At 40.6% G+C, this 25,953-nt stretch overlaps 1 protein-coding gene across 5 annotated transcripts; it reads right to left on the reverse strand.

The window, feature by feature from the left end:
* Positions 1 to 2,067: 2,067 nt before the first annotated feature.
* Positions 2,068 to 24,557, reverse strand: LOC104589439 (Peptidyl-tRNA hydrolase II (PTH2) family protein). 5 transcript variants are annotated; one of them, XR_016077901.1, is made up of 8 exons: positions 24,157 to 24,541; positions 24,003 to 24,061; positions 22,662 to 22,721; positions 22,447 to 22,516; positions 3,396 to 3,465; positions 3,017 to 3,104; positions 2,739 to 2,765; positions 2,068 to 2,353 (listed from the first exon to the last, which is right to left on the reverse strand). XR_016077901.1 is itself a non-coding variant. In XM_088890777.1 (7 exons), exons 1-7 carry the CDS (start codon positions 24,343 to 24,345, stop codon positions 2,335 to 2,337), a joined length of 540 nt encoding a protein of 179 aa, XP_088746903.1. In that variant the 5' UTR covers positions 24,346 to 24,546; the 3' UTR covers positions 2,068 to 2,334. The 5 variants fall into 5 exon arrangements, 4 of the variants coding, with proteins under 4 accessions (XP_088746903.1, XP_010246074.1, XP_088746904.1 ...); XM_088890777.1 differs by lacking the exon at positions 3,017 to 3,104 and having other exon boundaries at positions 2,739 to 2,811; positions 24,157 to 24,546; XM_010247772.3 differs by lacking the exon at positions 3,017 to 3,104 and having other exon boundaries at positions 24,157 to 24,537.
* Between the last annotated feature and the right edge of the window lie 1,396 nt (positions 24,558 to 25,953).

Here is a 25,953-nt window from a genome sequence, read left to right on the forward strand (position 1 = left end):
TTTTATAAAAGTACTTTCATAAAAGTACTTCCAACAAAGTGCTTTTGTAAAAGTGCTTTCATAAAAGTACTTTTGTAAAAGTGTTTTCGCAAAAGTAAACATCTATGGCAATAGTTTTATAGGTAGAGTTTCCTCATAGTGAAATGAGCAAGATGGGGCATGATTATTTTTCATGGTGCAAGATGGTCAATTTTTGTGCTATGGGACTGATTTTTCATTTTAAAAAGAATGTGGCCATGGGTAAGAATTTTGTAACCAAACACTCTAATGTTATTCATTTTTGCCCATTCTTGCCTAGAATGAGCAAGAATTAAGATAATGAGGCCCAGAACAATGAACCAAACATGACCTTAGTAGCCTTTTGGACAGGTTCTATCGTTTGTAAAACAAATGCAATATATACTGTTTGTGCTATGGGACTGATTTTTCATGGTGCAAGATGGTTAATTTTTGTGCTATGGGACTGATTTTTCATTCTAAAAAGAATGTGGCCATGGGTAAGAATTTTGTAACCAAACACTCTAATGTTATTCATTTTTGCCCATTCTTGCCTAGAATGAGCAAGAATTAAGATAATGAGGCCCAGAACAATGAACCAAACATGGCCTTAGTAGCCTTTTGGACAGGTTCTATCATTTGTAAAACAAATGCAATATATACTGTTTGTTTATAAATTAAGGGTTCACACCAAACCTGCTCATATTTTAGCACCGTTTGCTAGAATGTAGATACACATTTCTTTCTTGTGATGTCATTGTCAAACATTTACTAGGCATGTTCCAATGGTTCACACCTTACATTAAGTCATTAACCACCAAATAACCAGAGAGCATGTGTTTCTTTTGTGTATATACCTTATTTATAGCTATATATGAAACTTAAATGCAATGTTATTAATGCATTTTTAGGTACACGGGAAGAAACGCTTTGAAGAATACTATGAATTGATTGGTTATAAGTTTTTTCGAGTATCATAGTCAAACCCTTAGGCTCCGTTTGGTTTGTGGGATGGGGATGAAAAAAAGGGGATATTTCAAAAATATTCCTTTTTTCTTATTTGTTTTGAGGGAAATAGAGGGATGGGATGAGAAAAACGTGGGATACAGGATCCCAAAATCGTGTAATCGGGGTTGCACTAAAACAATGCAACCCCGATGGGAAAACTCGAGAGCGACAACGAACAAGTGGCGACAGCGGCAACGAACTAGCGACGGTCCCTTCCCCTTGGTCTCGTTACCATCGAACCAGACACTATTCATTGTCTTCCCAATTCGAACAGAGGAGGCGGCGGTGGCAAGAGAACCAGTGCGAGGGGTAGCGGCGATCTGCTACCATCGAACAGAGGAGGCGGCGGTCTGTTACCATCGAACCAGACCCTATTCTCTATCTCTTCCTCCATCTTCCTCTTCTCTCTTCTCCCTCACCTTCTTCTTCTTCCTATTCTTCCCGTCTTCCTCCCTTTTTAATTTATCTCTTTCTCTGATCGTCGCTGCAACTCTCGGCAACGACGATTTGCTTTCTCAGCATTCCTATCTCTCTCCCATTCCCTCATTTTCCCTCTCTCTCTCTCTCTCTCTCTCTCTCTCTCTTGGTGTGCTTTTTGTTTCATTGTTAGGCCACTGCAACTCCTCTCTTTGTTGAAGATAGCAGGGGAGTTACAGTCATGAAGCTCTCTTCTTCATCTTACATGAATCCAGCAAAGAATCAGGTCAAGAAAGTACTTTTCTTACTATTTTCCCATATATAAAACCAAACAATGAAAAGTTAAATTTTTACACCTTCCCATCCCATCCCATATTTTCCCATCCCACCCAAATCTTCCCACAAACCAAACGGAGCCTTAATTTAGCAATCGTATCAATCATCATGATTTGAACCTTGGCCAGGGATCTCTCATCACGGACCTAGCAATTCACTCCCTCGTACGATTATTCACATTTGTAAATTGAAATGAATTGCTTGTGTTGGGATCATTGCTCGGTAAAACTATACTATATTGGACTGAAAAGGAGTAGAAATCTAGAGCAACCAAAAATCAAGTACAATTCGTCCTCCTACGAACCCAGATAGCCAAGAGGCCCAAGAACAACATTGGGTAATTTTGAAATATGGTTTTTACATGATATAGATCTCAATAATACAGGATTTGTCATTAACATGATGCATTTGAGGCTCATAGAACCCCATTGAGTCCCAAAGAAATTAAAAAAATAATAATAAAAGAAAAAGAACAAGGCGAACCAAAGGCCTTAAAAACATGTATATTTCTGAACTCAAAACTCCAATGGGTTATCACTAATTCACTACAAAAGCTTCAGTCCACCAGTTACATTATCAACGGAAACGGCAGGTCCTGCAAAAATGCACAAGTTATTAAATACATTATGTCAGATTTTGAAACTGGTTAGTTTAGTTTCAGCTTACGAAGTTAATAAAATAAAATAAAAAAAGCAACATCCACAGAATAATAATGTTTTTCATTTTGATCGTTAATACACCTGAACTATGAAAACAATATAGACAAAAAATCGATGCCATTTTTTTTCATCAGTAACAAAATCAAAGGAATTTATACGGATCATATTAACACAATTGGGAGAACATAAAATGGGTTATATACCAAGTTACCAACTTTTGTTAGAAAAATGTTGGTTAATGAGAAAACATGACTATGTTGAGCTTATTGGCTTAAATGAAGACCAAATCCAATAGAATATAACAAAAAGAAGGCAACTTACCAAGAATAGCCATCACTGTCCGTGAATCTGACAGACAGAAGAGATGAAACAATTAATTGAACTACTAGGAAAACTGGTCAAAACATAAACACAACCAGGATTCATAAACTGGATAAAACTATTAAAATTTAGAGGCACTATACTAAACATTTGTTAGATACTTATGCTAGGTGTGGCCTGTACTTCCAAAACTAGGAGTGCAAGTTGGGTATCCAATTTGAAGAAATTACACTGCATTGGGGGGAGGGGGGTCATTCAAATTTTAACAAAATCCCAACCTGTGCCTGCCCAAGCTGGACCCCTATCCAAACTGGCTTTATTAGCTATTGCAGAGACCATTTTGGGCTCTCTACGGCAAGGGCACACCTGCACAAAGTGTCAGATATTGAATTTTCAACGATGACACAACACAGTATGCTTCTACTCTCTCTTTCCTCATATTTCCTGCGTAAAAGTCGGGTATCACTTGGCTCTCAAAACATTAGACATTTATTTCCTATTGGCCTCTAGTCTTCCAGCAATTGTTTGGAAGAATTGACATCTTGCATTTCCAAACAGCCCTTAATGTTAACAGTCAAACTGCCAATGCTACATCACACTTCAGAAAAAACTTGATCAATATATAACTCAGGAGAGAAGCCTGTACAAATCTCTTACTTGGTGCAATCTGAGTTCTCCCTGCATCAATTGTAATATGGGTTGGTAATTTGAGTGACTTAGCCCTTCCCTGTCACAATAAACAAACTATGAATTGGGAACAAGATATGGAAAGAATAAAATTGCATTAAAAAATTTTCTTCTTTGGTAAATAAAAGGTGCATGAAGTATACTTAAGCCATGCACTTTCACTTGCCACCACATATTACTTCTTAGTTCTTATTATGTCACGTGACCAAGGTGCCACCCACAAATGAACAATAACCTGAAGTATCTTGTTCATGACTGATCTACCCCCAATTGACATTAATATACACTTCAATGCAAAGATGTCCATGGTTAGTGAAAGCAACACTGAATTTGGAAGAAATTAACAGAAAAATATAAAAGAACAAGAGAGAGTACAAAACAATGCAATGGAGAGAAAGAGAGAGAGAGAGACCGCCGATCAGAGGAGAAAGAACAATCTCCCAGTTGACCAGATCTCTATTTATATTATCATATCCAGCTCTATTTAAAATAAAATATTAGACATTTAGGCCCCTTAAACTATAATAGCAAAAAGACAATACCCATGTCCCAAGTAAACAAATGACTATAAATAAAATCATAAAGAAACAAGAGGCAATTAGGTCATTCCTAATATTCTCCCTCAAGCTGGAGTTTATATATCATATAATCCCAGTTTGCTTATGATGAAATCTATCCTCAACCTCCATGGTGTTTCAATTAATAAATTAGTAACTTGATCCTCTGACTAGATAAAGGGGGTATCCACATCACCACCTTGAACCTTCTCATGACAACATGACAATCAACCTCAATGACTAACAGGGGTGCAAGTTGGGTACACCATTTGAAGATTTTACACTGCATCGGACCCAGGTTTTCAAACCGGTCCATTCAAATTTTGACAAAATCCCAACCTGAGCATGCTTAAGTTGCACCCCTAATGACTAAACGTGTTATGTCCACATCAACAAAGGTGCAATATGCTGAGGTAGATCATCTATCATCCACTGATCCAACCCAATCAACATAAGTGTAGGCTTCAATCTTGAGATGTTCATGGTTTGCAAATAGTAATCCCTTACCTGGGCAACCCTTCAGGTAACATAGAATCCTATCAACTGTCTACATATAAGTGGTTCTACACATGCATAAACTGGCTCACAACACTAACGGCATAGGAAATGCAAGTCTTGTCAACCACAAATAGAGAAGTTGGCCCACCAATCTATGATACCAATTCTTGTCAGGAAGCACCCCACCATCATAGCACGTAACTTATGGTTAGGATCATTAGGGGTTTTGTTAGGACTCCTGGAGCAGAACAGCCAAAGTTGGTTAGCCAGATTTACAAGAGAAGGCCATGTCAGCTTCCTAGAATAACAACCCAGCCACTTGCAACAGCTGAGGACAACTTGCTTGCAACTAGCACAACAGCTGTTAACAGAAGGAAAGATTAAAGGTTGTAACTAACTTAAGTCGTAAACAGTATAAATAGCAAGATATGAGCAACAAAGAGCCCCGTGTTAGGTAGGTTCCTACCATTTTGCTATCAAAGTTACCATGCCTAATACCAGGGCAATGCCGGTGAACACTCAGATAGATCAAATGGAGGTGGAAATCCATCGGATATTGGCAAACATCAAGGAAATGAAAGAGGCTTCACCGCACTACTCAATAGGTTAGATCGGATGTCAAGAAATAACAAGGCCAAGAGGAGCAGAGCAATGAGAATAGCCACCGAAGTGGATCTGGGGCAGTTTGAGCGAGAAGAAAGGGTTTTCCCATTCTCTAGTGGCAACCCTACACTTTGGATCCTTCAAGCGGAATGCTATTTTGATTACAATGAGATTTCAGGACAAGATAGAGTTGCCCTGGCTTCTATGCATTTGGAAGGGGAAGCAATCTTGTGGTACCAATGGTATTGAGGGACACCCTTGGCAATCTTGGGTGGATTTCACGAATGTCTTGTGCATTTGATTTGGATCGCTGGGCTTTGAGGACTACGATGAAAGCTTGGCGAAATTACGACAAATGGGGTCTGTTAAAGACTATCTAGTCAAATTTGAGAAACTGGCTGTGCGAGTCGAAGGCTAGCCATAAAAGGCAATGGCGGAAAGCTTCGCCAGCAGCTTGAGCGAAGAACTGTGGTTGGAAGTAAGGGCGATGCCACCTACTTCTGTCCTAGACGCAACAATCTTGGCAAGATTATATGAAGACAAGATGGTGTGAGCTAGAAGAATAAACCATCCATGGGGACCAGTGATCAGACTGACAATGCCAAATGAGGAAATATTAGGAAAACCCGACAAGTCCGGCCCAAGCCCAATCATCCCCTTCAAACAATTATCGTGGACCGAAATGCAAGCCCTAGAGTCAAGGGTCTCTTCTACAACTGTGAAGAAAATTTTGGTCCTGGCCACCGTTGCAAGGTCACAACAAGTGGTTCTTCTCCAAACAAAAACCGAGGATTCCGGAAACTAGTTGCAGTGAATCAAATCTAGGCCAAGGATGGGAACTATGCCCAATGGAAACACCAGAAATATCATTAGAAGCTCACACCGAGCTTGCATCTCCACAGACAATGAGAGTAGCTGGATTAATCAGAGGGCACCACACGCCAATCCTCATAGACAAAGGTAGTTCCCTTATTTTCATAATTCAAGTCCTAATGGATAAGTTATTTCTTGTTTAGCCAACAACAACCTTTATGGCGCATGTAGCCAATGGTAATAACCTATCTTGTCACAGTATATGCACAAGCTTGTCACTTAAAGTTCATGGGCACCAATTTTCAGTGAACTTATACCCTATTAATCTCAATGGAGCAAAAATTGTATTAGGTATCCAAATGGTTGAGGCACTTAGGCCCAGTGGTCTATGATTAGGCTCACCTCACAATCGACTTTAGGGGACCCAGATCTTTCACTTCAAATTGAGAGAGGCAAGGAATTCCTTCAACATTTGTATTTTTGTGCTCCAGTTTCCTGTAATGATGATATCATCCGCATACACTATCAACACAGCCACTTGTTCCTAACATCTCTTCAAAAAGAGAGTGTGATCAGACCAACATTGTTTGAACCCTACTTGCTGAACCGCCATATGAAATTTATTGAACCATGCTCTAGGAGATTGTTTTAAACCATAGAGGGACGGACTTTCTTAGCTTGCACACCTTATTTTCACTTCCTTTGGCACAAAAACCTGGGGATTGAACCATGTACACCTCCTCCTCCAGATAAAAAAGCATTCTTTATATCCAATTAATGCAATTCCTAGTCAAGGTTTGCAGCCAATGATAAAAGAACTCGAATTGAGTTCATCTTAGCTACTGGAGCAAGCGCCTCATCATATTCAACAACATAGACTTGAGTGTATCCTTTAGCTACCAGCCTTGCTTTGTACCTATCAACTGTCTCGTCTGCCTTGTGTTTTACTATAAACACCCACTTACACCCCACTAGGTCTTTCCCTTTTGGAAGATCCACCAACTCCCTTGTTTGATTCTTATAGAGGGCATTAATCTCCTCCGCCATAGCATCTGTCAAAGGAAGTTGGCAGTCCTGAGCATGTCGTGTGGCGCAAGGAGAATGCCACAGTCATGTCTTGGTTGCTGGCCTCCATGACTCCTCGGGTGGCTAGAACTGTTCATCATTTCCCCACAACCGCTAAGATCTAGGAGAAAGTATCCAAGACCTACGGCCAGAAAAAGAACAATGCTAGAATCTACAGATTGAACCAAGATATTGCAGCTCTAAGGCAAGGAGACATGTCTGTGGCAACATATTTTGCAACCCTAGAAGGCCTTTGGGAAGAGCTTGATCATCACTTGATATTGGATTGAGAAAATGCCAGGGACAATGAGAGACATGACAAGCAAATTGAAGAGAGCAGAGCCTTCAAGTTTCTGGCTGGCCTAGACCCAGTATATGAGGGTATAAGGTCACAAATTCTAGGGAGAGATGAATTACCGGAGCTTCACCATGTCTATTACCTAGTGAGGAATGAAGAAGTCAGGAGAAGGGAGATGCAAGTTGACTCCCAGACACAGTCAACTGAACTATTTGGAGAACATTCAGCCCTAGTCTCCACTAAGGGAAATAGATATCCAGACAAGAAGTCCCTCAAGTGTACCCATTGTGGTGGTGAGAAACACACAAAGGAGAAATGTTGGGTCTTGTATCCTCATCTGAAGCCAACTGCTTTGAGAAAGGACAAAAGACAACATAAGGGTGACACAGCAAGTGGGAATCTTGCCACCAACAACAGTAGTGACAACTCACAAAGTACTCTGACAGTGTCCTCTTCCTCCATAGGGCAGGCTGCCGACTCCTCTGGACCAAGTACTTTGGGCTTCACGGCTAGTGAGGTAGAGATTCTCAGCCGGGCATTAGCCCGTCTGAAGAACAATTCTTTAGCTTCCACCTCTCTTGCCAGATCAGGTACAGTCTCTGCCTTTAGTGCAACTAGTTCCATTGATTCCACCTCTTGGGTGATTGATTCCGGAGCAACTGACCATATGACACATATGTCCTTATTCTCTTCATATCATTTGTTGTCTGGCCAGGATAAGATGAGAGTGGCTGATGGGTCTCTCTCCACCATCTCTGGAAAGGGGGTGGTTGACCTAAGCAAGGATCTCTCTCTTAAACCAGTCCTACATGTTCCTAGTCTTACCTCAAATCTTTTATCTGTTTCAAAGCTTACAAAAAATTTGAACTGCAGTATAACTTTTTTTCCTACTCATTGTGTCTTCCAGGACAGATTGACGAGGAGAACGGTTGGGAGTGGTCATGAGTATGGGGGCCTCTACTATTTTGATGCAGACATCGGCTCAGCCCTACAAGCTTCTACTACTACTAGTCCGGAAAGTGTGGAGTCAATAGCTAGGCTGCACCTGTAGCAAGCTAGGCTAGGTCATGTGTCTTTCTCTTCTTTAGCAATGTTGTTTCCCGAATTGTTTAAGGGAATTCCAAGTCAGAGTTTAATTTGTGATGTGTGTCAAATGTCAAAACAATGTAGAACAGTGTATCCAACTTCTAGTAATGAAATTCGAGCTCCTTTTGATTTGGTTCATTCTGATGTTTGGGGACCTTCACCCATTGTTTCCATTGATGGCTTTCGTTACTTTATCAGTTTTATTGACCATTATTCTCGGTGCACATGGATTTATCTGTTAAAAGGACGAGATGAAGTACCACGGATAACTATGGTTTTTTGCAAGATGATTGAAACACAATTTGATAAGAAGATTAAGCAATTCCGGTCAGACAATGCGGCTGAATACTTTGAAAGATCCCTGAACTCATTCATGGAAGATGCAGGCATGTTACACCAATCATCCTATTCTAACACCCCTCAGCAAAATGGGGTTGCTGAGCGCAAGAACAGGCACCTATTGGAGACAACTCGAGCCCTACTATTCCAGCACAAAGTGCCCAAGCAATATTGGTCTCAAGCTATACTCACTGCATCATACCTGATAAATCGGATGTCATCTAAGGTATTGAGTATGAAGACTCCTTTCTCTGTTTTGTGTCCAACTCTTCCAGAATTTCCTCTTCCCCCACGGGTTTTTGGTTGTACATGCTTCATACATGTGAAGGATCCAAAGAAAACCAAGCTGGATCCCAAGGCTACAAAGGGAATATTTTTGGGGTACTCTCCTACACAAAAGGGGTACAAGTGTTATGATCCTGTCTCCAAGAAAAAGTATGTCACCAGAGATGTAGTCTTTTTTGAGCCTCAACCCTATTTCCAGTCTTCTCTGAATCCTCTTCAGGGGGAGACTAGTGGGTTGGAAGAGGATTCTCATTCTCCCTTCTTTTTTGTTCCCCTTTCATCACCTTCCACTACTCCTAGCTGTGACATTCCGGGTCAACCTAGTGAGGCTCCCACTGTGCCAGTTACTTCTCCTGATACAACAGATGCTCCTGAAGGTTCCAGTAGGCAAGAGAAAGAGATACTTACATACAGCAGAAGGAAGAAGGGCCCTCAACCTCATGATTGCAACCAGTTGAACTCAGATCAATCTGTCTCTGCAATCCAAGGTAATTCTGACTCACACACTTCGGATTTGGATCTTCCTATTGCTCTCTGTAAGCCTGTTCGTTCTTGTACCACCCGGCATCCCATAGCTGATTTTGTTTCTTACTCACACTCATCTCCTGCCTATCACTCCTTTGTGTCTGCTCTTTCCTCTGTATGTGTCCCTTCCAGGTACTCAGAGGCGGCATCTAATCCAAGGTGGAAAGAAGCCATGAAGAAAGAGATGAAAGCCCTAATGAAAGCAAGAACGTGGGAATTAGTGGACCTGCCAGAGAGGAAAGGCACTGTTGGATGCAAGTGGGTATTCACAGTAAAGCACAGGGAAGATGGGTAATCGAGAGGTACAAGGCCAGACTTGTGGCAAAGGGATTTACACAAAAGGAAGAAATTGACTACAAAGAAACCTTTGCCCCAGTAGCAAAGCTCAACACAATCCGGGTTCTACTGTCACTAGCAGCAAATTTCTCTTGGGAACTCCATTAGCTGGATGTGAAGAATGCCTTCCTAAATGGTGATCTTCATGAAGAGGTATTCATGGAACCTCCACCAGGCTATGATGTTGGAAAGAAGGTGTGTAAACTAAGGAAAGCATTATATCGTTTGAAGCAGTCTCCCCGGGCATGGTTCGAGAGACTTTGTATGGCCATGAAGAAAGTGGGGTACACTCAGAGCATGCAGATCATACATTGTTTACAAGGAGACAGGATGACAAACTTACGGCACTCATTGTTTATGTGGATGATAATGGTGATTACCGGAAATGACTTGGAAGAGATGAAGAGGTTGAAGGAGTTCTTAGCTTCAGAATTTGAGATCAAAGACCTGGGAAATCTGAGATATTTTCTTGGGACTGAAGTTGCTAGATCAAGAGAAGGAATCTACATATGTCAACAGAAATATGTGCTAGATCTCCTAGAGGAAACTAGCATGATGGGGTGCAGGCCAGCAGACACTCCAATAAAACCGAACCATGGACTACAAGAATCAATGGGTGAGGAATACTGTGATAAAGAGGTACCAAAAATTGGTAGGAAAGCCGATATACTTATCCCTTACTCGGCCAGACATTGCCTATGCAGTGCATGTTGTCAGTCAATTCATGCACTCACCAAAGATCCCTCATATGAGAGTAGTGGAAAGAATTCTCAGGTACTTGAAGACTTGCCCAGGGAAAGGAATTCTATTCAGGAAAAACAGCAGACTTAAAATTGAAGCCTACACTGATCCAGATTGGGTTGGGTCTGTTGGAGACAGAAAATCAACCTCAGGTTACTGTACATTCTTGGGAGGAAACCTGGTCACATGGCGCAGTAAGAAGCAGAATGTAGTGGCTAGATCAAGTGCAGAAGCAGAATACCGAGCTATGGCACACGGGGTTGCTGAACTCTTATGGCTCAGAACTCTTCTTAATGAGCTTGGTATTAAGGTTGAGGGTCCTCTCAGGCTGTATTGTGATAATAAAGCTGCTATCAACATTGCCAACAATCCCATGCAGCATGACAGGACAAAACATATTGAAATTGATCGACACTTTGTCAGAGAGAGAATTGTCTCGGGAGAACTCTGTATGCCTTATACTCCATCTGAGATGCAAATTGCAGATGTATTGACTAAAGGGCTGGCAGCAACAAAGTTCAGGGACATACTTGGCAAGCTAAACATGATTGATATCCATGCTTAGCTTGAGGGGGAGTGTTAGAATGTTAGAATGAAGTCTCTTTGTATGAGTGTTCGGCTGATAAGAGTTCTTATCAGCCCATACTTAAGTTTAAGTTATACTGTAACTGGGCATGTGTTAATGGGCCTAAGCCTGTTTAATGTTTTAAGTTAACTGGGTGTCCCATCACTAATCAGGGCATTCCAGTAATTACTTGTATCATTGTACTACATTCAAATATAAATAATAGCATGGTCGACTGGGCAGTTCAGTTCGACATTCACAGCATACCAGTGGTGTTCTTCTCCTCTCCTCTACTTCGAGTACAACTCTCAAGCTCACAGGAAGCATACCGGGTAACGGGGTGCTTGGTAGTGCACGACCTAACTCTCTTTCTGTGAGCAATAGGAATGTCAAGGTCATCCACGACCGAAATGAGGGACAGGGCATCAATAGGTGAAATAGAAGGTATTGGTGCAGAAAGCTGTGGGTAAACTACTGTCTTGGGTGTCAGCAACGGAGGAATTTAAAAATCAGAATTTGAGATTGTTGGGGAACTCCAAAGAGAGAGGAGTAGCACAGAGGGACTTGAAATAAGAAGCATAAGTAAAGGGGCCATTAGAGTTAGAGTCCAAATTCTTCTTTCAGGTTTAGAGGGGCCCAAACAAACAAAGTCCAAAAGAAACAAGAGCACAAAAACACAAACAGATTCATCATCCCTTAAACTTGTACGAAACCCAAATTTTCAATTTAGAGTCAAGGGGAGAACTAAAGGAGAAAGAAATCTTGAGACATGCTCCTTTTTAAAGAGGGAGGGGAAGCAATCTTTTAGAGGTTGAGAGCCCACCCAAACATCTTCCCAAGAAAGAACAAAATTACCAAACCAGACATCATACCTTACATACTTGAGGAATTTAGGGAGGGCGCAGGAAATAACCTTCCAAGGTATTGTGAGCAAAGCCCGTCGAGGCACCCCCGCATCCCAACCAATCTCAAAGCAGCCATGAATACTAGCCACCACCTCATGCCATAATCTCTCTCTTTCCAATGGCCACCACCAAAGCCACTTACCTAGAAGAACTTCGTTCTCCCTAGCTCTCTATCCTAGCCCTAGCCCCCTTCTTTTTTAATACGGCTTACTACTTCCTAGTTGATCAAATGATCCCTTTTTTCTTCCCCTATCTCCCATAGGAAGTTCCTCATCAATTTTTCAATCCTCTTAGCCTCCTTGTTAGGCATCCTAAAGACCAGCAAAAAGTAGATTGGCAAATTGGCAAGTGTAGCTTTGATTAAGCTTACTCTTCCCCCCCCCCCCCCCCAAATGAAAAGTAATTCCCCCTCCAGACCGCCAATCTTTCAAACTTTTCTGCCACTGGGTTCCAAAACCTACTTTCCTTTGGGTTGGCACCTAGGGGAAGTCCTAGATGGGTCAAAGGCCATTCAAAATAGGTGCAATCTAAGAAAGCAACAATAGTCTCCAATACCCCCTCATCCAAGTTTAGTCCAACCACACAACTCTTCTCAAAATTGATTTTCAAATTAGAAGCACTCTCAAAGAGGATAATCAGATTCTTCAAATTTCTCATTTTCACCAGGTCACAATCCTCACAAAAGAAGATAATGTCATCTGTAAACTAAAGGTGGGTAACCGGAACTCTATTTCTACCAATTCTCTAGCCTCTTATTAACCCAACCCTATTTGCTTTTGATAAAAGTCTAAGAAGGGGGATAGTGGGTCACCTTGTCTTACACCCCTATAGGCTGCGAAGAAGTCATTGACTACCCTATTAACTAGAATAGAAAAATGACAAGGCATTCATTGATTCATTTACACCATCTGCCTCCAAAGCCACACTTCCTAAGCACCTCTAACAAGAAAGTCCGGTCCACTAGATCATAGGCCTTTTCGAGATCCAATTTACAAACGAAGCCTTGATTACCCGATCTTCTCATCTCCTCCACACATTCATTTGCTATTAAAATTTGATCAATTATTTGTCCCCCCGGAACAAAAGCACCATGGGCTTGGTTGATGATTGATGGGAGCACCTTTTTTGTCCTTAACGACAAGACCTTAGCCAAAAGCTTGTAAATGCTAGTCACCAAACTAATAGGTCTAAAGTCTTTTGGATGATTGGCCTCATTCTTCTTTAGAACCAGGGCTAGAAAAGTAGCATTATCTCCTCAACTTATTATCAAACTTTCCTCAAACTCTCTAAAGACCTCAAGCAAGTCTTCTTTAAACAATCTTGAAAGAAATCCATAGTGAAACCATCCGTCCCTAGTGCTTTAGATCTATCTGTTAGACAGTGTATGCCCTTAGCTCCAATCAGAATGATGTACCTTATGACATTTATTGTAAATGAATAAAATACATATTTGATTCATGTTATTATGGTGTGTTTCTGTGTAATACCCTTAAACTGGACACATATGAGACTCATGTTAGTTTAGAATGTTCACAGCAGTTGGATAAGTCTGGGGAGATTTATCCTGCTAAGGCTGACACTGATGTGCCGCCAAGTTGGTTGGGGTAGCCTGTCTCAGTTGCTAGGGTGAGACCCGAGGTACATGCAGTGTAGATTTACTTGAAACCCTAAACCGGACCAGAATTCCAATATTACCCTGGACCTTGGTGATTAGTGGGCAAAACTGGAATGTTACACCTAACCCCTAGACTCGATTAAGATACTGAACTAGGTGTCGCATTGGGTTGTCTTTGATATGCCAATCAATGAGATCCTTAGAGGGGGTCAAAACCTGGGTATATTGGGACAGTCCGAGAATTCATCTGAGTGGGTGATCATAGTGACAAGATCAGCCCCTTTGTCGGACAAAGGTAATGATCGAGGATGCACTCTCTCTGATGGAAACCAAAGCTGCCGGCAACCGATTTCAATCGTTGAAATTTGTTTTTGCAATATATATTTATATAAAGGTATACATATATATTATGGTTTCAAAATGATTGCAAAAGGTTTTAATTCCCGGGATCCATGTGAGTAGAGAGTGCAATATTGTTCCTTGCAGCCGAGAGAGAGGTCCTCTCTTGTCGGGCAGTGTTTGATCATTATGGGCTGAGAGGTTAAGTGTAAGACCATTGAGTATAGTACCTGATGGGCTAATCTTGCATCTGCCCACAGTCTCTGGGTTTTATAAGGTGGCTTGGCCCAATGACCACTTAGTGCTAGTGTTGGGCCCATTAAGAGCCCATGGTGATGGGCTCAGGGGTTCACTGCCCATAACAGTGAATTCGGCCAGGCCTTGTAACAGAGGATAGGTTGAACCCATGTGGCTGATGTGTAGATCAATGTTTGGGTCCCACGCCATACAAGAAAACCCAACTGGGCAGCAGTCTGGAAGGTTAGTGAACACATGGACTTAATGGGCCTAAAGCCCAATTCGAACTAGTCTAATTTGATTAGTTAAAGAGAGGGGCGGATCTGGGATTGGGATCAGCAGATAGGATAGGGAGTCATCCCTATCCACTTAGAGAGCCCAGATCCAAATACAGATTTGGATCTGGAAACTCCTAATAAGATTAGGAGGGCTGATCTGATCTGCAAATAAGATAAGGGCTTATCCTTATCTCTTAAAGAGAACTCCTGATCCAAATACAGATTTGGATTAGGAAACTCCTAATGAGATTAGGAGCTCTCTTTAAGGCTATAAAAAGAGGAGGGCGAACCATTAAAAAAAACATCTCATCACATCAGATCTTAGATCACAGAAAGAGAGAAGACAGCTCTAGTGAGACTGCGCCATCTTCTGCTCTTGCGCCCTCCTGCTACCACCATTGCCAGTTCGATCTCCACTGTAAGAGCGATCAAGAAGTGTTCTTGATATCAGTTTTTGGAGAAAAACTTATCTGAAGTCGTGCTCACATTCCCTCCATCGAATTCTTGCTAAAGGATTCGGTTCTTGTGAAGAACCTGCTGATTCTGCTCCACCCTACGCTGTGTCATCTTCAGTGGGAGCAGTATTTGGAGTTTTCCTTGGGTGTGAACACTTTCATTGGGAGATATTGTTTCTTCATATCAGGTACCTCCCTCTCCTACCTTTTGGTTTTAGATCTGGTTTGGTTCTTGGTTCAAGATTGATCCTTGAAAATGCAGATTTTCTAAAACAGGGAATGTGATTCCCAGATGGAAGAGAGAGAAATTTTTGAAATTTATCCCTACCTACCTACAGGGTTCGGCTATCCATATGATGGATCTCTCATCCCTTCAGTGGTATCAGAGCCAGGTTCAAATCTTGAACCGAAATAGATCATATCTGAACCTGCGCAAATGGGCAGAAGGCGTTCTACCCGATTTGCGCATATTATGGTTTTTCTGGGAAATTGTTTCCCAGATCAAGGGCGAATGATCTAAAATTAATTCTTTATAAATCTGAAATTTATTTAGAATTGTTCTTTATAATTTTCTTGATTTATGGGTTGTTCGTACAAAGGAGATCGAATTCTTTATTGGCGCAGGATATCTGTGATTTTGCAGTTCTATTAATTTTGGTCTGTAATTAATTTTTTTTAATTTCTAGACTGAATGTATAGGAATTCGATCTGATGCAATATTAATAGAAAAATAGGGTTTTTCTATTTATTTTATTTCAAGATAGAAGTTGGACGCGCAGGAGGAGATTTCGCAGATGGAGAAATCGTTATCTGCGCTTATGAAACTATAAACTGTGATCTAACATCTGTTTTGCAGGTTTGACATGTGCGAACAGCCCTGTTACTAATTTCTGATCGTCTTTGATCAGTAAATAATTTCATATCGTTTTCTTGAATTAATTCTTGAATTGAAAATCAAACCCTAGACCCATTCGAACCAGATTGGACCAAACTGGTTGGACCGAATCTGTGGTTCGATGGGGGCTGTTCTCAGCCCTAATTCCCCACTTTTGGATCAAGGGATTGATGTTTAATTGTGAGACTTAATTCGGCCCACACCTGTAAGGCTCAGTTTTAAGGAGTTAAAACTGCTAAAGCCCACCAACTGTAGAAAAGCTATATGGGCCGAACTGCTTAATGCTATTCAGCCCATATACCTAGATAATATTAATCAGTAATATAATGGATTAAATTGGGCTTTAATAATGGGCTTTACAGATATTAATTGATTGGATCAATTCTATCCTTACATGTGATGTATGGATGTGTGATGTGCAACGTTCATGGGCCATAAGCACTTGGCTCATGCTGATACGATAGTGGCTCTTGCGCACACCATGGCTGAATGCACATCATTGCCATGGTGTCCCTAAAGATCATTGGATGATCTCCCTTCGTTGTGGACCCCACACCTCCCCTAAAGAGGATCCGTGCGGAACCCTAGCCGTTTAGGGCCCACCTAAATCTGGCTTTATGAAAGTTAGTGGGAGCCACTTTGGTTTGACCTAAATTAAAATAGGGCGTAACTTTTGTTCCCTCCTGAAATATGAGTGCATGTGATAGGGAGATTCATATGATGAACTCTCTAAAGTCTTTCCATCATTAGCATGAAGATGGGTCCTTCAGTAACGAGGAAACGCACCATAAAATTGGGCTATCCATTTGTTGCTGGACTTGTTGGAATGTTTCATAAGATGATAGGGGCGTCATAGACCGATGTGGGAGGGGCCTATCCTAAAATGGAACTCTCTCACGGTACCTTGGCGTTCACGAATATGATGGGTGAGCACTCACTGGACAGAAAGGTTTAACCTAAAATGGCAATGAACCTTGTCTGATAGAGGCCAAAGGGAAAGTTCATATGATGAGTGGATATGATCCTTCACAGAAAGGTGGTGGGGTTATGCAGCTGAAACAGTTGGCTCCATGCACTCTATGTGATTTCCCACATTTCCAGAGACATAAGTCGCTGTCTCTGTCAATGAGATAAGAGGGAAATCTCGGAGATGAACAAATGGAAATGGAACATAGATTAAAAGCCATATCTATGTAGATAACATGAATCAAATTAGGTTGTGGACTAATGTTTGCTTTTTATCAGAAATGGCAAACGGACAATTTGCAAAGCTGTTGGATGACAACAAACTTAAGGGCCCAAACTATGCTGACTAGTACCGTAACCTTATGCCGGTCCTGACTTCTGAGAAGTTGGGCAAGGTGACTAAAAACCCTGCCCTGGAGCATCCGGGAGATGAGGCTTCTGAGGCTCGTAGGAGGGAATACCTTGAGTGGGAAGAGAAAAATTCCCTGGCCCGGTGCTATATCATTGCCTCCCTGGACAATCCGATACCGAGGCAGTTCGATCAGATTGATCTTGCCAATGACATATTGGACAGTCTAAAGACAATGTATGAAGAGTAGAATCGTTCTACTTGGCAAAAGGTCTTGAAAAAGTTCATGACCGCGCAGATGTCCAAGGGCCAACAGGTTCATGACCATTGTCTTCGGATGATGGGCTATATCAACGAACTTGAGGCTCTTGGATCCGGGCTGGACCATGTCCCTAAGGTGGATGCCATCCTAAATTCTTTGCCTCCTTCCTTCAATCCGTTCATCATGAATTACAACATGAACAAGCTGAATGACAGCATTCAGGAACTCCGCAATATGTTGCAGAGGGCTGAAGAACAGATTAAGAAGGATGAGCCTCTTGCTATGCTTGTTGAAGCTAGCAAGTCGGGCAAGAAAAAGAGGAAGGCAAAGAAGAAGCCCCAGAAGAAAGCCACCAAGACCAAGAAACAGAAGGACAGAGCATCAGATGCTTGTCACTTCTACAAACAGACCGGCCACCAGAAAAGGAACTGTCCTCAGTACCTGGAATCCAAGAAAGGTAATAACAAATCCTCTGTCATAGAAACCAATTTGTTGGTAACTTCTGCTTCCTGGTGTATTGACTCTAGGGCATCAACTCATGCGTGTAACTCACTGCAGGGGTTCAGGATAAGCAGAAGACTGAGTGACGGAGAAGTAACTCTTTACTTGGGGACTTCTGCAAGTGTTGCAGCTACGGCTATAGGAACCGTAGAGTTATTTTTCAGAGAATGATCAATTGTACTGAAAGATTGTCTTTATGTACAAAATTTGAGAAGAAATTTGATTTCTGTTTCAAAATTGTTACTATTAAAAGAAATAACAAATTCATCGCATACAGAGAACTTGAGAATGGTCTCTATGTTCTCCATCCTTCTCTGGAAACTAACATAGCCGAACCTTGACACTTACAACAAAAATATCTGTCTCAAGGAGTGGAGGCAGTGCTAGAAGATGAAATCGGTTACTTGGAATGTTAGAGGGTTGGAGATGAGAGAAGAAGGGAGGTCATAAAGAATTTTCTAAGAAAACACAATCCTGATGTAGTGTTGCTACAAGAAACTAAGTTGGAATCCTTTGACATGAGTTTGAAGAATGAAATTTGGGGTTCCAATAGTGGAGAATGGATGGAGGTGAATGCGGTGGGCCTCTTAGGGGGTTTGGTGGTAATTTGGGATCCCAAGAGCCTTAGGAGAATCAGAGAACAAAAAAGGAAGGGTTTCCATTTCGATTTGTTTTCAGATGGCGGATGGGGGTGGCAATGAGGACTTACAAACGTATATGATCCAAACGTAGAAGGGGCAAGGATGGAACTGTCGAAAGAACTGGAGGGAGAGAGGCGAGAGTGGGGTGGTCCTTGGTGTCTAGGGGAAATCAACATAGTCAGAAGAATGGGGGAAATGAAAGGGGGGAGGGATGGAAGTGAAAATCTGGGTATGAGGAGGTTTGGTGATTTTATCAAGAGAAATAGACTAATTGATCCTCCCCTTAGTGGTTGTAGATCCACTTAGAAGAATGGGCAATCTCCACCTATTTTAAGAAAGTTGGATAGGTTTTCTCTATTCTGGAGATTGGGAGGAACACATAGGTGAAATGATTCAAGAAGCTTTGCCTTTTGTCATGTCAGATCATAAGTCAGTGATCTTGAGACAATTTGTAGTGGTTATAAGACCAAGATCATTTAAATTTGAAAACATGCGATCGGGCCATCCAGACTTCTTGGATTGGGTGAAAGAGAAATGGGGAGGTATGCAAGTGGAGGGATCTGCAGGCTTCAAGCTGGTGCTGCTGGTCAGGAAATTGCAGCTATTGAAAGAGGAAATCAAGCTATGGAATGTAGCTGTTTTTGGTAACGTGGGGAACAAGAATAAGGAAATTTTAGAGAAAACAGCCAGATTAGACAGGATGGAGGAAGTGGGATATCTATCTAGGAAGGAGAGAGTGGAAAGAGAAAGGTTGGAATTTGAGTTAAAAAGCTTAATACACAGAAGAGGAGAGCTGGAGACAAAAGTCAAGAATGACTTGGCTGAAAGCAGGCGACAAAAACACAGCCTTCTTTTATGTCGATGCTAGTGCTAGAAGGAGGAGAAACTTTATCCCAAGAATTCAAGTGGGTGGGGAGATGGTGGAGGCCTGGAATTAAATTCAGGAGAAGGTGGTTGGTTTTTATAAGGGTTTATACACCTCAGGAGTCTGGAGCTGGATGTCCCTAGGGGAGATGACTCCCAAGAAGTTGAGTGAAGCTTCAGCAACTTGGATTGAAAATGAATTCAGAATGGAGGAGATCAAAGGTGCCATAAAAGACATAAATGGGGATAAAGCCCCAAGACCAAATGGATTCAACTTCGCTTTTACTAACACATGCTGGAACATGCTGGAAAGAGATTTTGATTTATTGTTTAAGGAATTCTATAGGGAAAGGAACTTGGAGAAGATGGCAAATTCTACTTTTATCTCTTTGATTCCAAAAAGGGAGGGAGCAGTGGAATTGAAGGATTTCATACCAATAAGCTTAATCATCAGCCTGTACAAGTTGTTGGCTAAAGTTTTATCAAAGAGACTGATGAAATTTCTGCATGAGGTTGTCGGGGAATCTCAAATAGCGTTTGTGGAAGGAAGGCAGATTTTGGATGGAGTCTTAGTGGCAAGTGAATGCATTGATTCCAGATTGAGGAGTGGTAGACCAGGCCCGGTATGTAAGATTGACATTGAGAAAGCTTATGATCACATGGAGTGGGGTTTCTTAGAAGAAATTCAAAGGTTGATAGGTTTCAGTGAAAGATGGAGATCTAGGATGTATGCATGTATGTCTACAGTCTCCTTCTCTATTCTTCTAAATAGCGTATCCATGGAGTTTTTTCAAGCATCTAGGGGTTTGAGACAAGGAGATCCAATATCTCCTATGCTATTTGTCTTGGTTATGGAGATATTGAACCTTCTCTTGATGAGAAGTGGGCAAAGGGGTTTAATTGAAGATTTTAAGGTGGAAAGGGATGGCCCATGTATCTCTCATCTGCAGTATGCAGATGATACCTTGATTTTTTCTGGATGCCTCGATTGAACAAGTGTTAAATTTGAGGGCAATCTTGGCAAATTTTCAACCGTTAACAGGTTTGAAGGTTAACCTCTCAAAGAGTATGTTGATTGGAGTTGGAGATATTGAAAGAGAAGTTCTGTTGGATTGTGCTGATGCTTTTGAATGCAGAATTGGTGAACTCCCTTTAACTTAGTCGGGAATGCCAATAAGGGGCATCAAATTCAGGTACATTGTGGAGACCAATTTTGGAGAGGATTGAAAGAAGGCTGGATGGGTGGAAATCAAAACATCTCTGCTTTGGGGTGGGGGTGGGGGGAGAATAACTTTAATTAAAAGTGTCCTTTCAAGTTTACCAACCTATTATATGTCCTTGCTGAAGATCCCAACTCAAGTGGCTGAAAGAATCAAGAAGGCAGAGGGATTTCTTATGAGAGGGCGTGGGTAGGGGGTGAGAGTTTTTAACAGGGAGGGCTGGAGCATAGGAAAGTGAGAGTTTTTAACAGGCAATTGTTGGGAAAGTGATTATGCGGATTTGGGTTAGGGAGAGAGGAAGAATCATTGCGGAGGAGGGTGGTGGTGGGGCAGTACGGGGTGGTAACTGGTGAGGTTCAGTTGGGAGCCTAGACAGGTGAGGTCTTAATATGGGGTGAGTGTGTGGAAAAGGATTATGAGATTTAATTTAACAGAGAGTTCAGAAGTCTAACAAGTTTTACAGTAGGAGACGGCTCAGGAATTAGGATTTGGGAGGATGATTGGTGTGGGATTGGCAAGCTGAATGAGTTATGTTCAAGATTGTATAGGTCGGCTGAGGCTGAAGTTACTATTAGATGCTGCTATGAAAGAAGGGCAGATCAGTTGATATGGAGCCCGAAATTCAGGAGACCTCTGCTGGATAGAGAGGTGGAAGAATGCATTTCTCTGCTGGAAAAGCTAGAGGCTGTGAAAATCACTTCTCAGTCAAGGGTTGAACTATAGTGGAATGAATGCTCAAATGGAAAATTCACTGTGAAATCTTGTAATTTAGCTATCAGCAGAATCAGTTCAGATTCAATCCAATTAGAAGGTGTGTGGAGAAACCCGGTACCCCCAAGGGTTGAGGCTTTTGCTTGGCTGGTGAATATGGATGGCACCTTGACTGTGGATCATTTGAAATCAAGAAGTTTCAGTATGGCCAACAGGTTCTGTTTATGCAAAGAGCAGGAGGAGAATGTCAGACATTTATTTTTCTGTTGCAAGATTGCTGGTTTCCTGTGGAGATTGTTCACCGCTATGTTTGGGGTATCTGATTTTCATTCAAACTCAGCTACAGAAATTTTTCTCTTCTTTGCCAAAGTTAAGAGGTAGCAAGAAGGCGAAGGTGATATGGAGCTGCATTCCTTTTGCAATCTGTTGGAATATTTCGAAGGAGAGTAATAGAAGAATTTTTTATGATATATCCTGTAGATCGGACAGCATAGTATCTGCTGTTAGAAAATCAGTGGCTGATTGGGTTATGGTACACCCAGAATTCAGTCAATTTGACAAGGAGGACCTGGGGGAAAACTTAGGGGAAGTTTTGGGTTTTCAAATATGTAATTTGGAAAGTTTATATTGAATCTGGGCAACTTCCTTTATTTGTTTTAACCAGGTGATGCCTTGTCACCAAACAGATTTGGTTTTTTTTTATTTTTTGATAAATTGATTCTTTTTTATTTTAATGATATTTTATTTTTACCTATCAAAAAAATGGCAGATGAAGGGTGTAAAAGAATTGAATTGATTGTCAAATTCCCTTGGCAATATCAATGATAGATAGCTAGCTTTTATATAAATCACATAAAAATGTAACAATGTCAAAGATGAACTTTACTAAACCCTTATCCAGGTCGAATGCAACATGATTAAAGCCCTAGCCTCCTAACTCTCATAGTCTCTTAATCCCTATTCTGAAACAAAAATCCCATGAAACCCAAGGCAGAAAAGGGTGCTTATCAAAGATGAGTTTGCTAATAGAACCCATATCATGCTAAAAAATGACAATTTTAATTATTCTTACTTGTAAAATCAACAGATCTTCTTCACTTTCACATTTCAAAACAACTTTAACTTGCCCACACATTTCCCACCTGCATAGAGCAAAAATGAAAGCTAAAAACGTACCCCCAGAAAAAGATAGGCAAATTTTAGTTGCAGAAAGTAGATAGAAACAATGAACAACACTCAAATCTCAACCCAAAAAAGAATCTTATGAGTGGTAATATGAGAATGTACCTGCCCAAAGCTTTTGAAGCTCTATGAAGGAGCTTCTTGTAAAGGCCCAAAGTAGCATGGCTAGAAATAAAAAAGGTTCATCATACATCGGGGAAAAAAAGCAAATTTCATGTTACTTATATGATGGGCATGAAGTCATATTGCTTAGTCAACCATGTGTTTATGCATTGCAAATGGTCCGCCTAGTAGCCTATTTAATCATAGGAACAACTGTTGATTTCAGCCTCCCCAATTAACAGGTTAACTATCTTTCAAAAAAATTAACAGGTTAACTGTAGTAATATTAACCTTTTGGCATGGATCTAAAATGCAAACCACTAGGGAGGAGTTAGGGCCTTAGGGGCATGGGGAAGAGATCCAATTCTGATTACGGTACAGTTGTTGGGGGAATTTGGTTACTTGGAGAAATAAAAACAGTTGGAGTTGATCAATTGTTCCCTTGGTTTTGTGACCAGTTGATCAAGATTTAGCCCCTACTGTTCTCTTGAAGCTGTTGTTCAAGGAGAGGTTCCTAGTACGTTGTCATCATCAGGGAAAATTTTGTTAACCCATGCTGACTGATCAAGAAAATAAGAAAAATGCAGGATCTGGAAATAGTGACAGTCCAAAAGTCCAAATAGCCAGTCCACTACAGTTAGGCTTGACAGATAATTATTTGTATGGTCTCATTCTGCCAGGCTATATGTGAGTAGTGGATAAAAATTGGGCTCCCTGGAAATGAGAAATAGAAGAAGCTAGGAAGAGAGAAGTTCGAAAGATCAGGATAGAAAAAGGGGCTGGGGAACAAAAAAGGGAGGACACCATGGTAACTAGAAGCAAGAGGTTCTCGGTGGATAGAGTCTGAGAGAATCCTAAAATACTCTTCTGACTTTAGCATGTTTTTCTTCCTTCTCTAGTCTCAATTGTGCAAAACTTTTTCAATTTCTTTTCTTCTTACTTTGTTTATGATTCTTTATTTTTTGGACTGATTCACCAGATTTTTCTATTACAATATTTGTTTAGCTTTTTATTCCTACAGCATTCCAACTGTTAAACTCTTACATATGTTGTACCATTGAGCAGTTCTTGTAATTATTGCATGGCACTTGCATTGTTACGTAACTTCCGTTAAATGCTTATATCTGATTATTAGCTAGTTGCCTAGCTGTTAAATTGATAATATTTTCTCATAATGAAGATGCATGATGGGTAGTTGGCCGAGCACATAACGCAGTTGGGCAGCTGCTCGGCCATTGAACTATAAAGCCCTAAGTTTTAAATGTTCTCTTAATCAATAAAAATTCAAAAAGCCTACACATTTAGTGAGTAGAAGGATTCCAGGCTGGAAATGATAAATGTTACCTGCATTGAGCAGCAATCTTTCCTTTACCCATTTTCAAGTCGTTCCTCACAACCAATACCTGAGACGCAGACAATCAGACTACCTGACTTTCTTTATCAAACCTGTCTTGGAAAAAAAAAACAAAAATAAGAAGAGGAACTATCGCGTGAATACCATTTTGAAGTCTTCGACGATGTCTGCGAGCTTTTCGATGTCGAGGGGTCCCTTGTTTCGATCGACGGCGAAAGCTGCAGGGTTTTGTTTAACAACAATAGAGTGAGCACGGTGGCGAGTTCCGGTTAGGTACCCCAAAGCTAAGCACCCGGCACCAACTAGAAAGGCACTCAGCCATGACAAATCCATTAACGAGCGTGCACACAATCACAACTACAGCCTTAATCTCAACGAACCGAAGCCAATCCTCTTTGTCTACCTTGTCTCTGATCTTGGGGCGTTGGAGTCCGACACGAATATTTTACCCTTGCCAGACTCGGCAGTAATCTGATACTGTTTTCTATTCTTTAAAGTTTATACCCACACTCGAGGTAGAGGTGTGTCACAGTCACGAAAACGGCTTACCTTCGTTTGATCTAGATTCGTCAAAAAGTTGATGGACCTCCCACAATTAGACCTGGCAAAAAGTTGATTCGACCCAATCTAACCCGAAAAAACAGGTTTAGGGTCTCATATTTGCTAGCGAATGTGAAAATGACCCGATCCGATCCGAAAAAATTGGATTAGATTGGGTTGGACCATGGATCAACCCGCTGACGCAATTGTCAAGTCTAATTGGAATTATTTATGCATTATTAGAAGTTTCCACTCTTTACTTTTTTCTATTTAGTCTTTATTTTTTATTGTTTATTCTTTAAATTTTTAAATGTTTAAGTTTTTTATTTTATATTTAAAATTTTAAGATTAATTCTTTTAATTTTGACATTTTTCATTTATTTTTTTTTAATTTCAAGTATTTTTTGGGTCATGGGTCAACAGTACTTTAGAATCATACTGTTCCTATTGTTCAGTCTGCTCTAGTTTTCAAAACCATGACTTGAATTATTATACTTTAATAATTTATTTAGAGAAAAAGACTTTAACATGTTTGAAAAATTATGAAAATATTTTTTTATTAAAACTTGCTCTAATGACGGATTTAAAATATAAGTTTAATTGATAATTGCATAAACTCCAAGGTAATGAGAAAATTTTATTCTAACATTATGATTCTAAAGTACTTTATGACTAAAAGGTTCCGCTATGATGTCAGTGATACGCCATAAAGTTATTTTGATTATTTAATGACTAAGGACTGTTTAAATTAGTGGTATAAATGATCAAAAACCCTAGGACGTTAAATCTTAGCTCCAAATCTCTTAGATCCACATTGGCTTTTAGGGGGCATTCTTTTTTTAGATTAGGTGATAAATAACTTTCCCATTTAGGGGAAAAGTTTCAAATACTTGAATGAGACAAAAATGTCTTCTTGATAATAAATTTTTAGGGTAAATTACAAAGATCCTCCTTGTACGATAAAATTAGTGACAAAGACCCCCCTATACTTTAATTTGCGATAAACACCCCCCTGAACTTTTACCATGTGACAAATACCCCCCTAGCTGTTAAGTCAGATGATAGAATCTATTAAATTTCCAAAATACCCATAAAATTTATTTTCTTTTCATTGCCCTTTTCTCTTTAAAAACCCTTTTCTCTTAAATTATCAATCCAATCCAGTAATTCTTTTTTCGGTCCCAAATGCAATAACAAATCCAACTCTCATCATCAGTAGAGACAGATTTGGAAGAGTCAGTTTCGATCTTCTTTGAAAACAACAAATTGTGGATGTTGGTCATTTGACCACTGCTTGTGATTATAACTGTACTAAGCAACATGCTGTCTGCTGAGTTCATTGTCACTCGGTCATTCCACATGGTGAATTAAAAATAGGGCAAGCCACCCGATCAAATTGGA

Source organism: Nelumbo nucifera, chromosome 6 (genome assembly GCF_055504915.1).
Source record: "Nelumbo nucifera cultivar China Antique chromosome 6, China Antique-T2T, whole genome shotgun sequence".
In the NCBI taxonomy this organism is placed as follows: domain Eukaryota; kingdom Viridiplantae; phylum Streptophyta; class Magnoliopsida; order Proteales; family Nelumbonaceae; genus Nelumbo; species Nelumbo nucifera.